At 35.9% G+C, this 14,749-nt stretch overlaps 1 protein-coding gene across 1 annotated transcript in view; it reads left to right on the top strand.

The window, feature by feature from the left end:
- The window catches only part of SLC9A9 (solute carrier family 9 member A9), a 216,123-nt gene that overhangs the window by 50,563 nt on the left and 150,811 nt on the right, over positions 1-14,749 (top strand). The window contains exon 6 of the mRNA XM_075761149.1: positions 4,705-4,810. Within this exon, the coding sequence (XP_075617264.1) occupies positions 4,705-4,810 (106 nt within the window). The remainder of the gene's footprint in view (positions 1-4,704; positions 4,811-14,749) is intronic.

The following is a 14,749-nucleotide window of genomic DNA, read 5'->3' as shown; positions in this document are numbered from 1 at the left end:
ATGGAAGCAGGTGAATCACAGAACAAAACTGGCACATGAATGAAAAGATTTGACCTCTGCCATAGCCACCAAAAAATAACAGGGAAGTACAACTTTGGCAGTTTGTCTTACCTGTGGTTATTAACATGTTCTGTGCAATGACCTTCCAGTCAAAAGACATTTCATGTATCTTTAACACTTCTTTCTTTTTAACTTTTGACATTTCAAGCATAGAAAACTGATTTACCTTCACAAGGTTTGCTGAAGCACAGCTATTTCAGAGCTATATGAAGTCCCTTACCTTTGGTCATATTGATAATCACAGGGCTCTTCTCTATTTGAAGTTACTATGGTTACAGCTGAACTGAAGATGTGAGTTGCACTGCTGTTGTTATTGATAAAATTGGATATTTATCAGAAAGAGCAGTTTCTGTTTCTCATAAAATCAAAGGATTTTGCATTAAGAAGCATATTTTATAAATACAGCAAGGTAATGCATTTTATACGCTGGTTACGTAAGTCTGTTTATAAATGTGTTTTTAACTAAAATGTTTTTATGCTTTCTTCTTATTCACCACTGAACTAATCTGTGAGTGGCATGACTGATTAGTAGGAAAGAAGACGATAATTAAAATCGGAATTGTTATTTTTAGAGAAAAATGGGTAGGAAATGTAAGTGACATTTCTCTCATCTTATTTTCTTCCCATTTGATACTGTCCTCCTAAAAGACTTCAGGTCCATAAGCTATGAAAGATATTAATAGTTCCTAGTCAGAAGATTGAGGTACAATAATACCAGCACTTTATATAAAGGTCTCATTTATTTTCTGAGCTTCCTTATTCTTTTCAAACATAACAGCAAAAAAATTATTGCGTACAGTTAGCTTAGGAATTGTTGTTGTTTGCTGATATTTCAGATATACATACTGGTTAAAGGAAATATAACAAGCCAATTAATAACAAGCCAGTTTCTACATATATGAAAAGATATCTTTCACAAACCAGCTCCACAGACACTTGTTCTCACATGGGCACAACCAAAATCATGCTAGGCTTAGCATCTAACAGATATTACCTCAGTCCATGAAGTCAAGGAAGAAGTGAATCAGATTTCTGTTGGCAGAAATACTGAGAAAATCTTAGATGCTTCATTATGTCAGGCTTCCCATCACCGAATTTTTTAATGAAGTTCATAGCCCTTTCTGAATCACGAATTCTGATACATGTTTTTTTCTATTTGTGTCAGTTTTCTACTGCCACAAAAGATGTTTGTTTGCTGTCCCCCAACTACCTGTTCTTCTAGCCATCTAGGTCTTTACCTATCTCTATCTCTGGCCTCATATGTTTAAACTGAAATAAGAAATGAAGAGATGCTGTGTACTTTAATGAAAAGTAGTTTGGTGTTTTTGTAATATATATTATATCTAATGAATTATACAAGTCTTTGAGTAGTTACCACACAAAACCAAGCCCTACTTACTGTTCCTCAAAAGTGCCTTCAGAAAGCCAGAGGCCATACTTACTGCAATGTAGTATCTATAATCTTTACTTAAATATGAAAGTTCTCACAGATTAGATATGTTACTGCTGCATATGATAGCAAATACTGAATTTTTATATCATTCTCCTGAGTTTTAAAGTCATCCATCAGACAAAACATGATGTGACTACTTTGGGCAATGATGACTATTCATAGAGTATTATTCTATCCAGAGAGTAATTTAAATTAACTTTCTTCCATAGCAGAGTATCACGTCCCTTTTAATGTGCCCATTCTGAACTATATCCATAGATTCTCATAATTAATGAAGGCAAATATGATCTTGAGGAAATGACTAGACAGTGGTTGGCAAAATAAGGTGAAAATGCTTTATTGAACTCTTAAACGGGGTGGATGTGCTAAAGATTATGCAGTTCTCTGTTTTTATGCAGATACTATTTAACATTTTCATTACTGAGTTGGCTAATGCCATACAGGATGCTTCTTTAATGTATGTAATACTATGCTGAGAGATTTCAAACACTTTGAAGGACATGATTAGTATGATTTTTGCGACAATTTAAAATCAACAAGGATAAATGCTACACTTAGAAATAATCAACTTCATAGATAGAAGACGAGAAATGAGCATTCACTGGTGAAAAGGATTTCAAGTTTACAACCTGAAAATGAGTCATCAGTACCAATACATAGCAAAAAAAAAAAAGAAAACAGAATTTATTAACACATGTTCTACAGCATCTTTTCACTCTGTTTCTTTACAGCAAGTGTCATCTACAGTACTTGGATCTGATTTTGGGCGCTGCATTTCAAGAAAGATATGGACTGATTAGAAGTGATTAGATGGCTAGAAAACATTACTGAAAGGAGAAGATTGAAAGAAGTGAGTCAGTTTAGGGAGGGGATGACTGAAATGAGTGTTTCAATAGGCAAAATGTTGCTGGAAAGAAAAAGGGAATAAATGGGACAAATTATTCGTGTCTCATTATGCTAGGAATGGAAATTATACACTTGAAGAGCAGGAGGGGAGATTTAGGTTAGACATTCAGGAATAACTGCATTTATAAATTGTATGAATACTGAAGAGGAGGTTAGTTTCCCTTGGGATTTGTGGAACCAGCATCACTTCAGTTCTGTTATAAACAGATCAGATAAAGTACCTGTCAGCAGTGGTATGGCTGAAGCTTGCTGTGTCTTGGGCCAGACAAACACAGGGACAGAGCAGATACCGGTAGTGGTCTGTCTCCAGAGAGCAGAATTTGTCAGTCAGGGACAGGCAATGCTGTAAAGAAGTTCCAATAACCTCCACTGGGGAAGGGAGAAACATTTGAAATGGAAGACAGTTTCTGAGAACTGGGTGAATTGGGGAGTCTGTCCCAAAAGAGGCAATTGATGCTTTGCTGTGTTGCTTGCTTTATTATCTTGCTTTCATTTAAAAAGAGTTTAAGTCAGATTTTTGGGGTAGAGATGGGAGAGAAAGCAAAAAGAGAAAGCTGTTGTTTTCTTAGGAGGCAAGAGGAAGAAGAGGAATGTGTAGGCATCTGTTTAATTGCTTGGCCTGCTACACATACATACCAACAGTACATTGGACTTTGATTACTATTTTTTTTTCCTTCTATCATTATCACAGGGACTAATAATGTGAGCCCAAACTAATTAACTAATAAGCAAAAGCTGGAAGTGGTGAATAGTTTTAGAAAACAAGTCTGCTGTTATGCCAATGACATCAAAGAATGGGACACTAAATTGGGTCCACATTTAGCGCATTAAGGCAGCATTGCTAATCAAGCAAAAACTTGAAGATAGATACTGGTGAACCAAGAAAATATCTTTTGCCAATAAAACTTCTTCTTTTGAGCTGTTCTGGGGAAAGAACTCTTCTCCTAGTTTAAATTATAACTGCACTGGGGAGTAGATGGGTGGGGTTACCAGGATGGTTAACTATAACTACCTAATTTAAATATAGCTATATCAGCAACTGTTCAGTTACACACATTTCCTAAATTGTCTTCTGTAGAATAACGCTTCCAAAATTCTTAGAGATCACTTTGACATAAAATCTCACAGGAGAACTGTGAATCTATTTTGGGTTTATAAACTGACTTCTAGATTATACGGGTATTTAAGTACATTCAGAAAAATCTTATCAGTAATGATTTCAAAGTTCCAAGAAATGTTATTAAGACAAAGCATAATCACCTGTTCATGTTTTTGTGTGAAATATCAGCAGTCATCTCAATGTAAAAGTACATAATTTTCATTTCTGCAATGTCAGATGTTAACAATGTCAGATGTTAACATGAGAGCTCTGCTTCATCCATGCAAAGAGAGAATAATAATATCAACACAGAACATAGATAGCCTTCTTCATTTGTAGATTATGAAGTGCTGGGTAGATCATGGGAAGGATGGTAATTCTCTGTTACAGGTAAGGAAACTGAGGCATAAAACAACTAAAGAGTCCTTTAATGTCTATAAGGCTTAATTACCTGAATATGAACCAAGTGTCTAAGTGCCTTTGAGGATGTGTGTCTAAATGATTTGCCCAACTTCAATTTAAATTCAACACTCTATTTTTTTCTATTGCACTGGTAAGCTGAAAATCAAATATAGCATATAACTTAGGGAGAAGGAAGGGACTTAAACTAACGATATGCTGTAGGAACCTTAAAGTAGGTTACAAGAGTCAGATGTCCTGATCTGGATGGGAGGGCTTCGTGACTACGGATGTGCCATACTTGAGGTGGAAGCGATTACACTGCTGGTGGGACAGGGTATAAGGTTATTATTCATGTTCCTCAGTGAACATTCATAACAGATGATAAGTGTTGTTATTATATCCTTCTTAAAATAGGTAAACCACTACTCACATCATAAACAAAGTCTATGGCAAACCCCAAGTCTTTTCAACACCCTTATTTCTCCTTGGTCACAAGATCTAAGTCCTTTATGCGCAGTAAAATGCGCTGTGACATTTTCATTTATGTATGATTCTCTGTGTGAGACGGAGAGATTCTTCCTAATTCAGCTGAAGCAACAACTCATAGACTTGCTGGATTTAAGGATCTTATATACTTCAGCTGATCCCTTTTAACTTATTGTTATCCACTTAGGTAATAAATAGGACAGGACTTCTCAAAAACCATTTTCTAACATTGCTTTATTTCTTGAACTGCCAGAGGAATATGAAAATAACAAACTCACTTTGCTTTGTTTCCATACAGTGACAGTCCTTGCTATTTTCCACGAGCTGCATGTGGATACAGATTTGTATACACTCCTGTTTGGAGAAAGTGTCCTAAATGATGCTGTGGCTATCGTGCTGACATAGTAAGTGCACCCACCTCCATTCCTGATTTGGTGAGATAATCACAAGCTTTAGTTGCTGATATAATTCTCACTGATATATTTTGTGCAAGTACAGGTATAACATTTGAAGATTCTGTTACAGAGATGTAGTTCTGGAGTTGTTTGTTTGTTAAACACCACAATTCTAATATTGTTAATGGTAACTGTGTATCCAGAATGTAATTTTAGTTCATTTACTTCAACCTAGAAAGTAGTATATTGTATAAAATGAGTAAATCTAATTTAATATAATTTCTTTTCTCATCTAAACAAGATATCTTGAAAAAATAATGCTGAATGAGCACCTAGGACTTAGGGCAACTATAAAATTGGAGACAGGTTCTCTTATTTTTTACAATCTGTTATTTTCTAAATTAAAACCACAAAGTGGTACACAGTAGCTCAGTTTATCTACTTCTGCCTATTGAATCTGAGAGAGCTTCAGCTGATAATATTATCTTAAATTTATATATAGCCTTTTTGTTCTTTGCAATCCTCAAACAGATCACAAATGATGGGCCAAAATCACCCAAGTATGTGCTGTCCTAAAAACCGAGATGCTAAGTACATGATTAACAGGATCTCAAGTTGACTCCACTCTACATGTATTATATGCTTCCTGGAGCTTTGCTAGAAATACAAATAATCCTGTCAGATAATCTTAAAAGTAACAGAATTCTGCAAAATCAAATTCAGTTTTCCAGGATGCTTGAAGATGCTGCACAGTAAGCCCCAATCCAGTGCCACCTTTCTGCTTAAAATACAGTTCCTTGAACTAGGATTTATCCTATCTTTCAGAAAAACAGACCTTTACGGAGTTTACAGTCATTAAAAAATAAGCTTTATATTTTGTCTAAAACCCCATGGAGAAACTTATAATAGCTGAATTGCAAAATAAAACCAAACAAAGTTGATAAATTAAACAGGAATACTATTTTTCTTGTATTGTGAAACATTCTCATTCAATTACCAGTCTAGTTACATTCACCAACACTAAACTCCTCACATTGTTTCTAGAGCAAGAGTAGTATTTTCAAACACTGTCAAGTGTCTGAGCACAGTATTTCATGATTAGATACAGCACTGGCTATGGTTGGAACATGTCACTTAGCAGAGCATCTAGAACATCAGAGAATAAAATGCACAAAAAGAAAACAAAGCAAAGAATAGAAACCTCAGTAGAGAGAAGAGATACAAAAGCATTAAAGCAGCTATTAGAATTGGAAGGAAGCATGTAGGTGACAGAAAGTCTGATTTTTTTCTCTGTCACTTGGCTTTGTTTAATAAAGGCCTAGATATGTAGAGCTCATTTAGACTCTTCACCTGTTATTGCAAGATTCCTATAGACTGTGGAACAGTCAGGCTACAAGCAACTCAAAGAGACCCAAAATATTTTAAGTGTCTGTAGTTTTCAGTCGCTGTGATGCCAAAGCACATGGATCTCTTCAAAGGTGCAACTCAACTGCAAAGGAAATCTAGAAAGAAAAGTACTATCAGGTAGTACATGATTCGTGAGTTTCTAACCTCTACTCTTCCCAGTACTCGTCTAGATTGTGACCCTCAGCCTGCACATGGACACAGAAATCTATAGGAAGGATGCCTGAGGCAAATGCTGGCTCTCCTCATGATTTCTTTGCTGTACATGGGAGATTACAATTCTTTTTTACTATAGAATCTCTTGGTACTGGAAAACTAGTGTGACTGATACCTTGATTTCTCAAATATATTTAGTCATTTGTGGAGACTGAAGAGAATATACAACATCATCAGTTTCACATTTCATTAACTTCTAGCTTAAATAATCAGCTTTTTCCACAAGTACAATGTTTCAGCAACCTAACATGATCTTCCTTCCTGTAGCCTTTTAAGTAAATTTATACTGTTAATAATGTCAGCTTCAGTGCATTAACACCCCAGTAAACCAAACTGAGTTTAAATGAAGAATATTATTTTTCTGTCACTACAAAAGAACAGCTAAGTTTTTTTTTCCGTAACACATACCACTTTTCAGGATGGTGCAAACACAACATGTTCATAATTACAGTAATAGGGGACAATTTTAAAAGGTGTGAAAATAATGTTTACAAATCTGGAAAAGCATTAAGTCATTTTGTACGCTATGTAATGGTAAACAAAAAATAGAATAAGAGAATACACAGTGTCTTTCATCAACTAACAGAATAACCAAGTTAACGTCTGCAGGAGTGACTCACTACAGGAAAGGGAGGCAGAGAAAGGAGGGAAGGCCCGTACGGCTGGCTGTGGTAATTAGGCAAGGTGAAGGTAGTATGGCTGTCTGCCAGCAAGGCTTTATATTGACATCTCGCTTTTCCTTCAGCTTCTCCCTCCAACCTCTATTTTTCTGTGCTGTTTATCATTTAGTTTAAGAAGGACAGCAGCAGGACCAGCTACCTCTACATTTTTCACTTGGATTTAATGAGTTGCACGAGCTGTGTGTTGCTGCAACAGTACATACAGACACTGTGCCCAATTGCCCTGAGAAAACACTGATCAAGCACACAAGTTCTCCAGGCCAAATTAGCAACAATCCTATAGGCCATCTTGCCATACCAAACACCTGGGTGTTTGTGATAATTGCAAGATTTCATTCATACTGTGTTATTTTAAAATAATCCATGCAGGAGAGATCACTGTGAATCAAACTGACAGTAGTGGCTGCAAAAGTGCTGACAAGCTGCTGTGTGTCGGGGAGAGCTTATACACAAGAGGGCCTCTCTAAGCAAGGGTATTGTAGGTGTAACAAGGATTTTCTCCTACATAAGTAACTTGCAGAATTACTTACAACTTTTCATTATTAGGACAAAAGTCTTCTTTTAATAAAAAGTCTGTGAGAATTATCACTAAAAATAAACATTTTGGAAGAAAGCAAGGATATAAATATTCAAAATGAGTCATTTTTGAGCCTGTTTTATATCAAGAATTCAAGATATTTAAGAAAAATAATAACAGAGCGCTCCAAGACAATCCTTATTAGATGACTAAGCATGTCTGCTTTTACCCAGAAAAACCTATATGACTAATTATGCCACAAATATTTCCTACATAGTTTTCCAGGAAATTAACCTGGCACCCATGTCTGCTTTCTATGTCTGTTTAGAGCATAAAGTTTATCTGTAGAAGTATTTTATATATGCTAACATTAAAACAAACATAAAACATATGTAGGAAAAATAAAATATTTGAGCTTCTTCTGAGTGTGCTTAAATATGTTTATAGTATTTATGATCAGAGACTGTTTCACTATATGGATTTTAATTGTAGACAACAGATTATGGCAACCTTTTATGAAAATATCTTTCCAATCATATTTTTATTACAATTTTTAAGAAAGAAATCATTCTCAGTTCTTCAGATATATTGTATTTTGTCACCAAGAAGTTTACCTGAGTTCATTCTGTAGCTTCCAGAATGAAAGAATATAATTTAGGATTATGTTTCTTGTATCACTTTATCATAGTATGTACTGCATAGAATGACCTCTTTTACTTTCTTGGGGGTTGGTCTGCAATGTAGTGAATATTTTCATAAAAGATTCCAGATGATAGCTTTTTTACCACTGTTTGTATCCTCTAACTCCTAGGTTTCAACTTCTTCAGCTTTTTTGCAAAAATATCAACAACAAAATTTAGCTTACAAATGTCCCAGCACATATAAAGCTGATCTTTTAGCTATAAATTCAACCTTCTGCCATCCAATTCCTTGAACATCATAAAGCAGCAGTTTATTCAGCTTCGGATATGCATAGGCATTCATGCTATGTGACACAACATTCAAGGTGATCTGTTTCATTCATAGATTTCAGACCCAGGAATGTTTATCATTTCTTAGGTCTGTAGATGATTCTTTACAGATAAATGCAATGGACTGTCTCTGTACTGAGGTACTTACTAGCTGTGGACCACATTCTAAAGATCAAAATTGAGAAACATTCCAGCAACTTCAGCTGGAGTTGTGTGTGAAGAAGACTGTAGAATCTGGCTGAAAATTAATAATTTATGGATATTTTTGAGCAAGTAAGATAAATCTCTTATTTCACTTTCATTCCTTTTTCATTGTTCTGTCTTCATACAATCTATGACTTGTGGAAGAAAACATCTGCATATATTTTGAGAGCACATGCTGTAGGTTGGCATAGTTTTTGCACATTTGCAGAAAAATTTGATGAAGAAAGTGTGGGAGAAGTTGTAGAAAAAGCATTGAATAGCTTGAGATGTGACTGAAAAGTAGCTGAACAGGTCATTAGCATTGAGACAGTAAATTTAGCAGAGCTATTTAATCTTTCTCATGCTGAGTGCTCAGTGAGTGCAGGAAGTGGAAAGCAGTAATGAATACCGATACGTGTTCCCTGCTAACAAATTATCTAAGAGAACATTACATTAGAGGTGTTTCCATTGTAGTCAATGTCAGAAGTGTTTGTATCATCGTTATGCATAAGCCATGACTTAATTTCTCTTCTGGCTCTGTACCCTTGCTCAGTGGACCTGATGAGTTTCATCCCCTTTCTACAAGAGGTGATTGTGTAGAAGTGACATGGGCAGCAGGGACATAAACATCCGGCAATGTCTTTCACAAGTAATCAATACAAGTGAGCAGCAGCCACGGGACACAGGACATGTAACATTGTGATGTGTGACATGTGGCAAGGAATGGATTTACTAGCTCTATTATATGCAATCAAGAACAGTTTGATACGTGAATGAAGTGGAAAACCTAGAGATAAAAAACGTGGCTGAGGATCACACAACAGTGAAGCCAGAGAACACAGAAACTAGTTGACATATGAAAAGATGACCTCCCAAGTCAAAATGCTAATTGCCCTAGAAGGCTTAGAAGTATAGATATTTCTGGGCAGAGGAAAGTAATTCTGCAAGCATAGTTTTCTTGTGAAATTTTGCTTGCCGTTTTTAAGTAAAGTACCTGGTATGTAAAGGAAGAGATAAAAACCTTGGAGGTTCAGAAGAAGGTGAAGAGGAAAGTAAACAAAAATACTGGATTGTTTTGAAATGGATATCCTACCTCTTTTGTAAAATATCTATTGGTTGTATAGATTCCACAAAGTTTATTCATGCATATTAGCAAAAATTAGGCAATGGAAGGCCCAGATTTTGATACAGTCAGGCTGTAAAGCTCCCTTTGCAAAAGTCTAGGACCAGCACCAAAAGGCTAAATTCTTAGAACTAGGTAAGAACTGGGGGCGTTGTGTGACCCCTTGCTGATAAGAACAGTGTTTGTTGGCGAGATGCATTATTTCCACTGATGCTCAGAGATGCAATATTCTTTCAGGAATTCAATGAGCATTTATTGGCCAGATAAAATAGTCTGGAATAAATAAGTAACATTCCTTTTTTTTTCCATTTTGTTGATATTTTTTTTTCTCCCCCTCCAAAATCTGTGGTGGTAGAAGGGTACTGCAACACTCTTCTAAATAACAAGCTTCTATGGAATGGTTCAAAGATTTACCAAGCAGTTTACCATGATGAAGAAATTTCATTTTCCAAAGTTCTTGGAATATCATTTTTTCTAAAAATAGATATATTTCAAGTCCATTTTTCATGATCTAGCTACTGCATACGACACCATATCTGTGCTTGAATAACTATCCATAGAATCCAGACCCATTTTTAATAGTTTAAAAGGCCTGAAATTTATGACAAACAGTTTGGAGATTGCTAATTTTATCTTGCTTTTGTCTTTCCTTCTTTAGTGTCAACGGAGCTTATCCACTACAGTAGGATAAAGTATAAAGGAAGAACTCTAATTCTTCAATGTGTTTGTGATACCAGGGCATAGTATTTAGGGGAAAAGGGGCAGGGCAAATTGATAAAGGTGATAGTCAGCTTTGCTATTCCCAGTGATGAAATCCTTTGTAAAAGTTGTTTCATGGCTCCTCTTGAATATTTACAGGATGGACATGAACCAACACATGTCATAGCATACCTCTTCTTTGCTCCAAAAATAGTTTCATTGTAGACTAGTAGTACTTTATACAAGTTATTATCATGCTCAAACTATTCTTTGTTAGCAGAAGTTCTCCTGGAATCTTGTATAGGGCTTCCTAAAGCAACACAGCAAAGGTAACTGAGACAAATTTACTGAAAAACAGTATCAGTTTCCAGGGTAAATAACTCAGAAGCCAGAGTTCAGTTCAGTTTGTGCTGAGCACCCTCTAAGGTTGACATTTCTCAGACACTGATCCCTATAACTGCCTTAGAAAGCCAAAAGAATTCCTTCTGTCACACTGGTGACTGTTAGTGACAGGTACAGTCGTGATATTACTAACTTAGTTAAGTTCAGATCACTTCAAAATATAAGAAACTCTTTTGATCAAATGGATCTCAAATAGAAAAATAATAAGAACCTTTAAACCTTTCTGGTTTTAGTTATTGTTTACCTGTATTTTTATTACTTCTGTGGTTTTAATTCTGTTATTACGTCATTGAACTTGAAAGTAGTTTACACAGGAGTAAAATGCAATCAGAGACTGAAGAAACAGACATTTGACAAACACTAAATATAGGTACAAATACTCAGTTTATGTTTCACTTCACTTGGTCATTGGCCTGATGAGGTAACTATCCATTACCTGCAAGTGTCACTTTCCTCCTTTTCACAATATCTAATTGTGAATCCTTGTTTATTATATATTAAAATCAGCAGTTCTATAAAGGACATGAAAAGATATTGTAACTATGCTGCTGAATGATGAAGTTGGGAGCTGGGATTTGCAGGAAATAATACCAGCTTTGAAAGCTATCATGGGTGTCTCCTTGATGCATATCTCAGTAGATGTGAGGGTCCCTTTACAATTATTTTAAGCTTTCTTCTTTTGTCATGGACTGTCTCTAATTTGGATCCTTTGCCTTTCCATTTTTTGAGAATTATTCTGTATAGATTTTGCCACGCTTTGATCCCTGAACCCATTGAATAAGAAGTTTTGCAAGGACAAGACAGCTGAATGTTCTCATATCATATTTTTCCCTTAAACTGCATTTATAGTCAGAAAGTGGCCTTTAAAAGTGATGTCATGAGCTTCCATATGTACTATCTCAAAACTTTATGTATCCTGTGCAGTCAATTAAGAAACAAAGATTCTATCAGCCAATACTTTGTCTTTGCTTCAGTTTCCTCCTCACCTGTAGGTAACTGGGAGTTAGTTCAGTGTAAGAATATAGCGAAGTCTCTCAGCCTGTATCCCATACCTCCTGCTGAGATTTATTAGGCACTGCTAGCAAATAGCAAAAAATATGATTGCTTCAGTATTGAGTCATCACATGAAAAAAGAATGTTTGTTTCTCCATTGCCCTTGTATTTTTAGGCATTTTTAAAATCATGTATTCATGCAATTTCTTAGTGTCTTTTGCTATCCTATTTTAGCCACTAGGGTGAAAAAGAAACTCATTTACATTCTATTTATTTCCAACATGTATCTGAGTGCAGACAAGATGCTATTCACACATCCTAGGTATATCAGTATGTAAGTAAGAGTGTAAAAAACCCTTCTATTCCTAAGTGGGCCCTTATGCACACACAATTATTAGCTTTAGTATACCTACCCATAAAACTGTTCAGCCTAGGTACTTCTTTTTCAAAAGCGTTTAAGTCTCATTCCTTGCCACCTATTGTAGAAAGTATGCACAGATACATGCTTCCAGCCAAGGAAGAAAAGAGGGAAATACAAACACTTGTGCTATCAGACAAATGATAAAAAAGTAAAAAGGATTAACACATGCAACATTTTCCTGCTTAAAGAAAATAGGCGTCATCTAAATTTCTAAGGGTGGGAAGAGATGGTGAAATAGGGATGAAAGAGAGAGTAAGAAATTGAACTGATGAAAGCAACAAATGGAGATTGTGAAGGCATGGCTAGAAAAAAGAAGCAAGAGCGAGAAAAGATAAGACATGGTGAGAAATCAAGATCTGGCATACTGTGTAAATACAGATCATGACAGTGACACATAAACCTGTAGCTTGGACTCTTTAGAGGGAAGAAAAGCTTGTTTACTCATAGAGATGCACAGGAAAACCTGATTAGTTTTCTCGGGTACAATTTTGCAGTTTTATGTTGTTTTGTTAGGATTTTCTATGTTTGAAGTCCTTAGGTAGTACATCAAAATGTGCTCCTGAATGGTAAAGAAACTGTGAAAAGTATAGGAATTAGGACAACCAGTTCTAAAGAGTGGTGCACTGCAATCAAGTAATGAATCTGAATTCAGAAAAGGAATGAGATTCTGCCAGAAAGACAGGGAGTAGCTGTCTTTGTGTAAATTAATTTGGCAGAACTGGAGAAACTGAGGCTTCTATTAGCTCAATCTGAGCACTGGCAGGCTTTTGCAAAACCTAACCTACAACTTGCAGATCAAAGTGAGACCAGCACTGGACCACAACGGGCTTAGGAAGAGTTGCTCCATGGTACTGATTTGCATGACCTTGAATCCTTGACAAGATTTAGGGATTTCAATGCCTGTGAGCTACAGTTCTGGACAAATGATTAACCGGATCTCTGGAGTCAGCCACAGCCTCATTCCAGATAAATACTATTTGAGATTTTATTCATACAAAGATTCCTGGGGAGGGATGACTGTAACACTGTGGAGGGGAATAAAATAGAATTACCTGAAAACCTGAAAGCAAGCAAAATGCTGGATGGAAGCTCAGCCCAAACATTTTGCTTACTGGTTTCCCTTAGACAAGATGAATTTGGCTACTATTCCCAATATTGTCAGAAAGGCTTATGTACCAAGCGGCAATTCAAACAGTCAGAGTAACTTATAAATTAATACAGCAAGGAGTTAATTGTGGAACTAGTGAGTGATTTTAAAAGGTGGATGAGAAATCCTTTCCATCTATTATTTCTATAATAATGAAATTATGGCTGTCCATCTGCTCTTTTTACCTTTGAGGAAGGGTTTAGTCCCAGCTTATTTTGTTGATGATAATTAGAGTTTCACGTCATTGACCATCTGGAACAGGAGATGTGAGCACTGGGAAACTAACCAAACTTGCTATTAGCAGGAACTTTAAAAGAGCTTCTTTCCCAGAATAGAGGAAATCCCACATAAAATGATGGTGTCCTTGCTTAATAAAACTTCCTTTCTTTTTTCTCCATGAGCCTTACTGTACAGACCAGTGCTGTGCTTAAATCAGGGAGAAAATACTATGGAATTTCTGTACTATGAATACTATGAATTTCTGTAATGCTTGTTATAGCTAGAATTTCGGTATGAAAATGGAGACTTGGAACAGAATGTTTTCAGGAGCTACTCCTCATCACTATGTTTTTTTTACTTTTTAATATTTCATCTCCCTTTTCCCAATATCAGCTCTGTATTAAAATTCTACTTAGCTGCTAGTTAATACGTGCTAAAGGTGTTTCCAGCTATAAGTTATCTAATTGGCTCTGGTTTGTTTATGCCATTTATTTGAATAGGCAGCCTTCAGTTGCAGTCTGCTGAGCTAGAATAGATTTCAGTGAATACTGTTATGGAGATTGCCCTCAGGGATGTATGAAAATGTAGCTTAGCTCAAATCAGCTGGGAATGTCTGTACTTGTCATATCCAATCAAATCAGACTAGCTGCAGGTATTTCCGTCCACTTATACACAAACAAACTGATAACATTTAAAAATATGAAATGCGAGCTCAGAATTAAGAACGGTGCTTGCAGTGCTTGCAAATCACATCTAAGAGGCAATTATTTAGCTACATTTTCCGTACAAATGACCGAATTGGCATCAAAGCTTCTTCATTTCAAAGATTTCTATTGGGAACTCTTCAGAACTGAAGTACACCCTGGTACGAGTCAGCTTGTTTTTTGCGCTCTTCCAGATGGTTTTTCTTATCCAAATAACCTTTCTCTAGTGAATAAGACAGATTTTCTGAGAGCAAGATAATTACATACAG

Source organism: Balearica regulorum, chromosome 9 (genome assembly GCF_011004875.1).
Source record: "Balearica regulorum gibbericeps isolate bBalReg1 chromosome 9, bBalReg1.pri, whole genome shotgun sequence".
In the NCBI taxonomy this organism is placed as follows: Eukaryota; Metazoa; Chordata; class Aves; order Gruiformes; family Gruidae; genus Balearica; species Balearica regulorum.
Note: the sequence above shows the minus strand (reverse complement) of the source record. Positions and strands in the feature narration are given on the sequence as shown.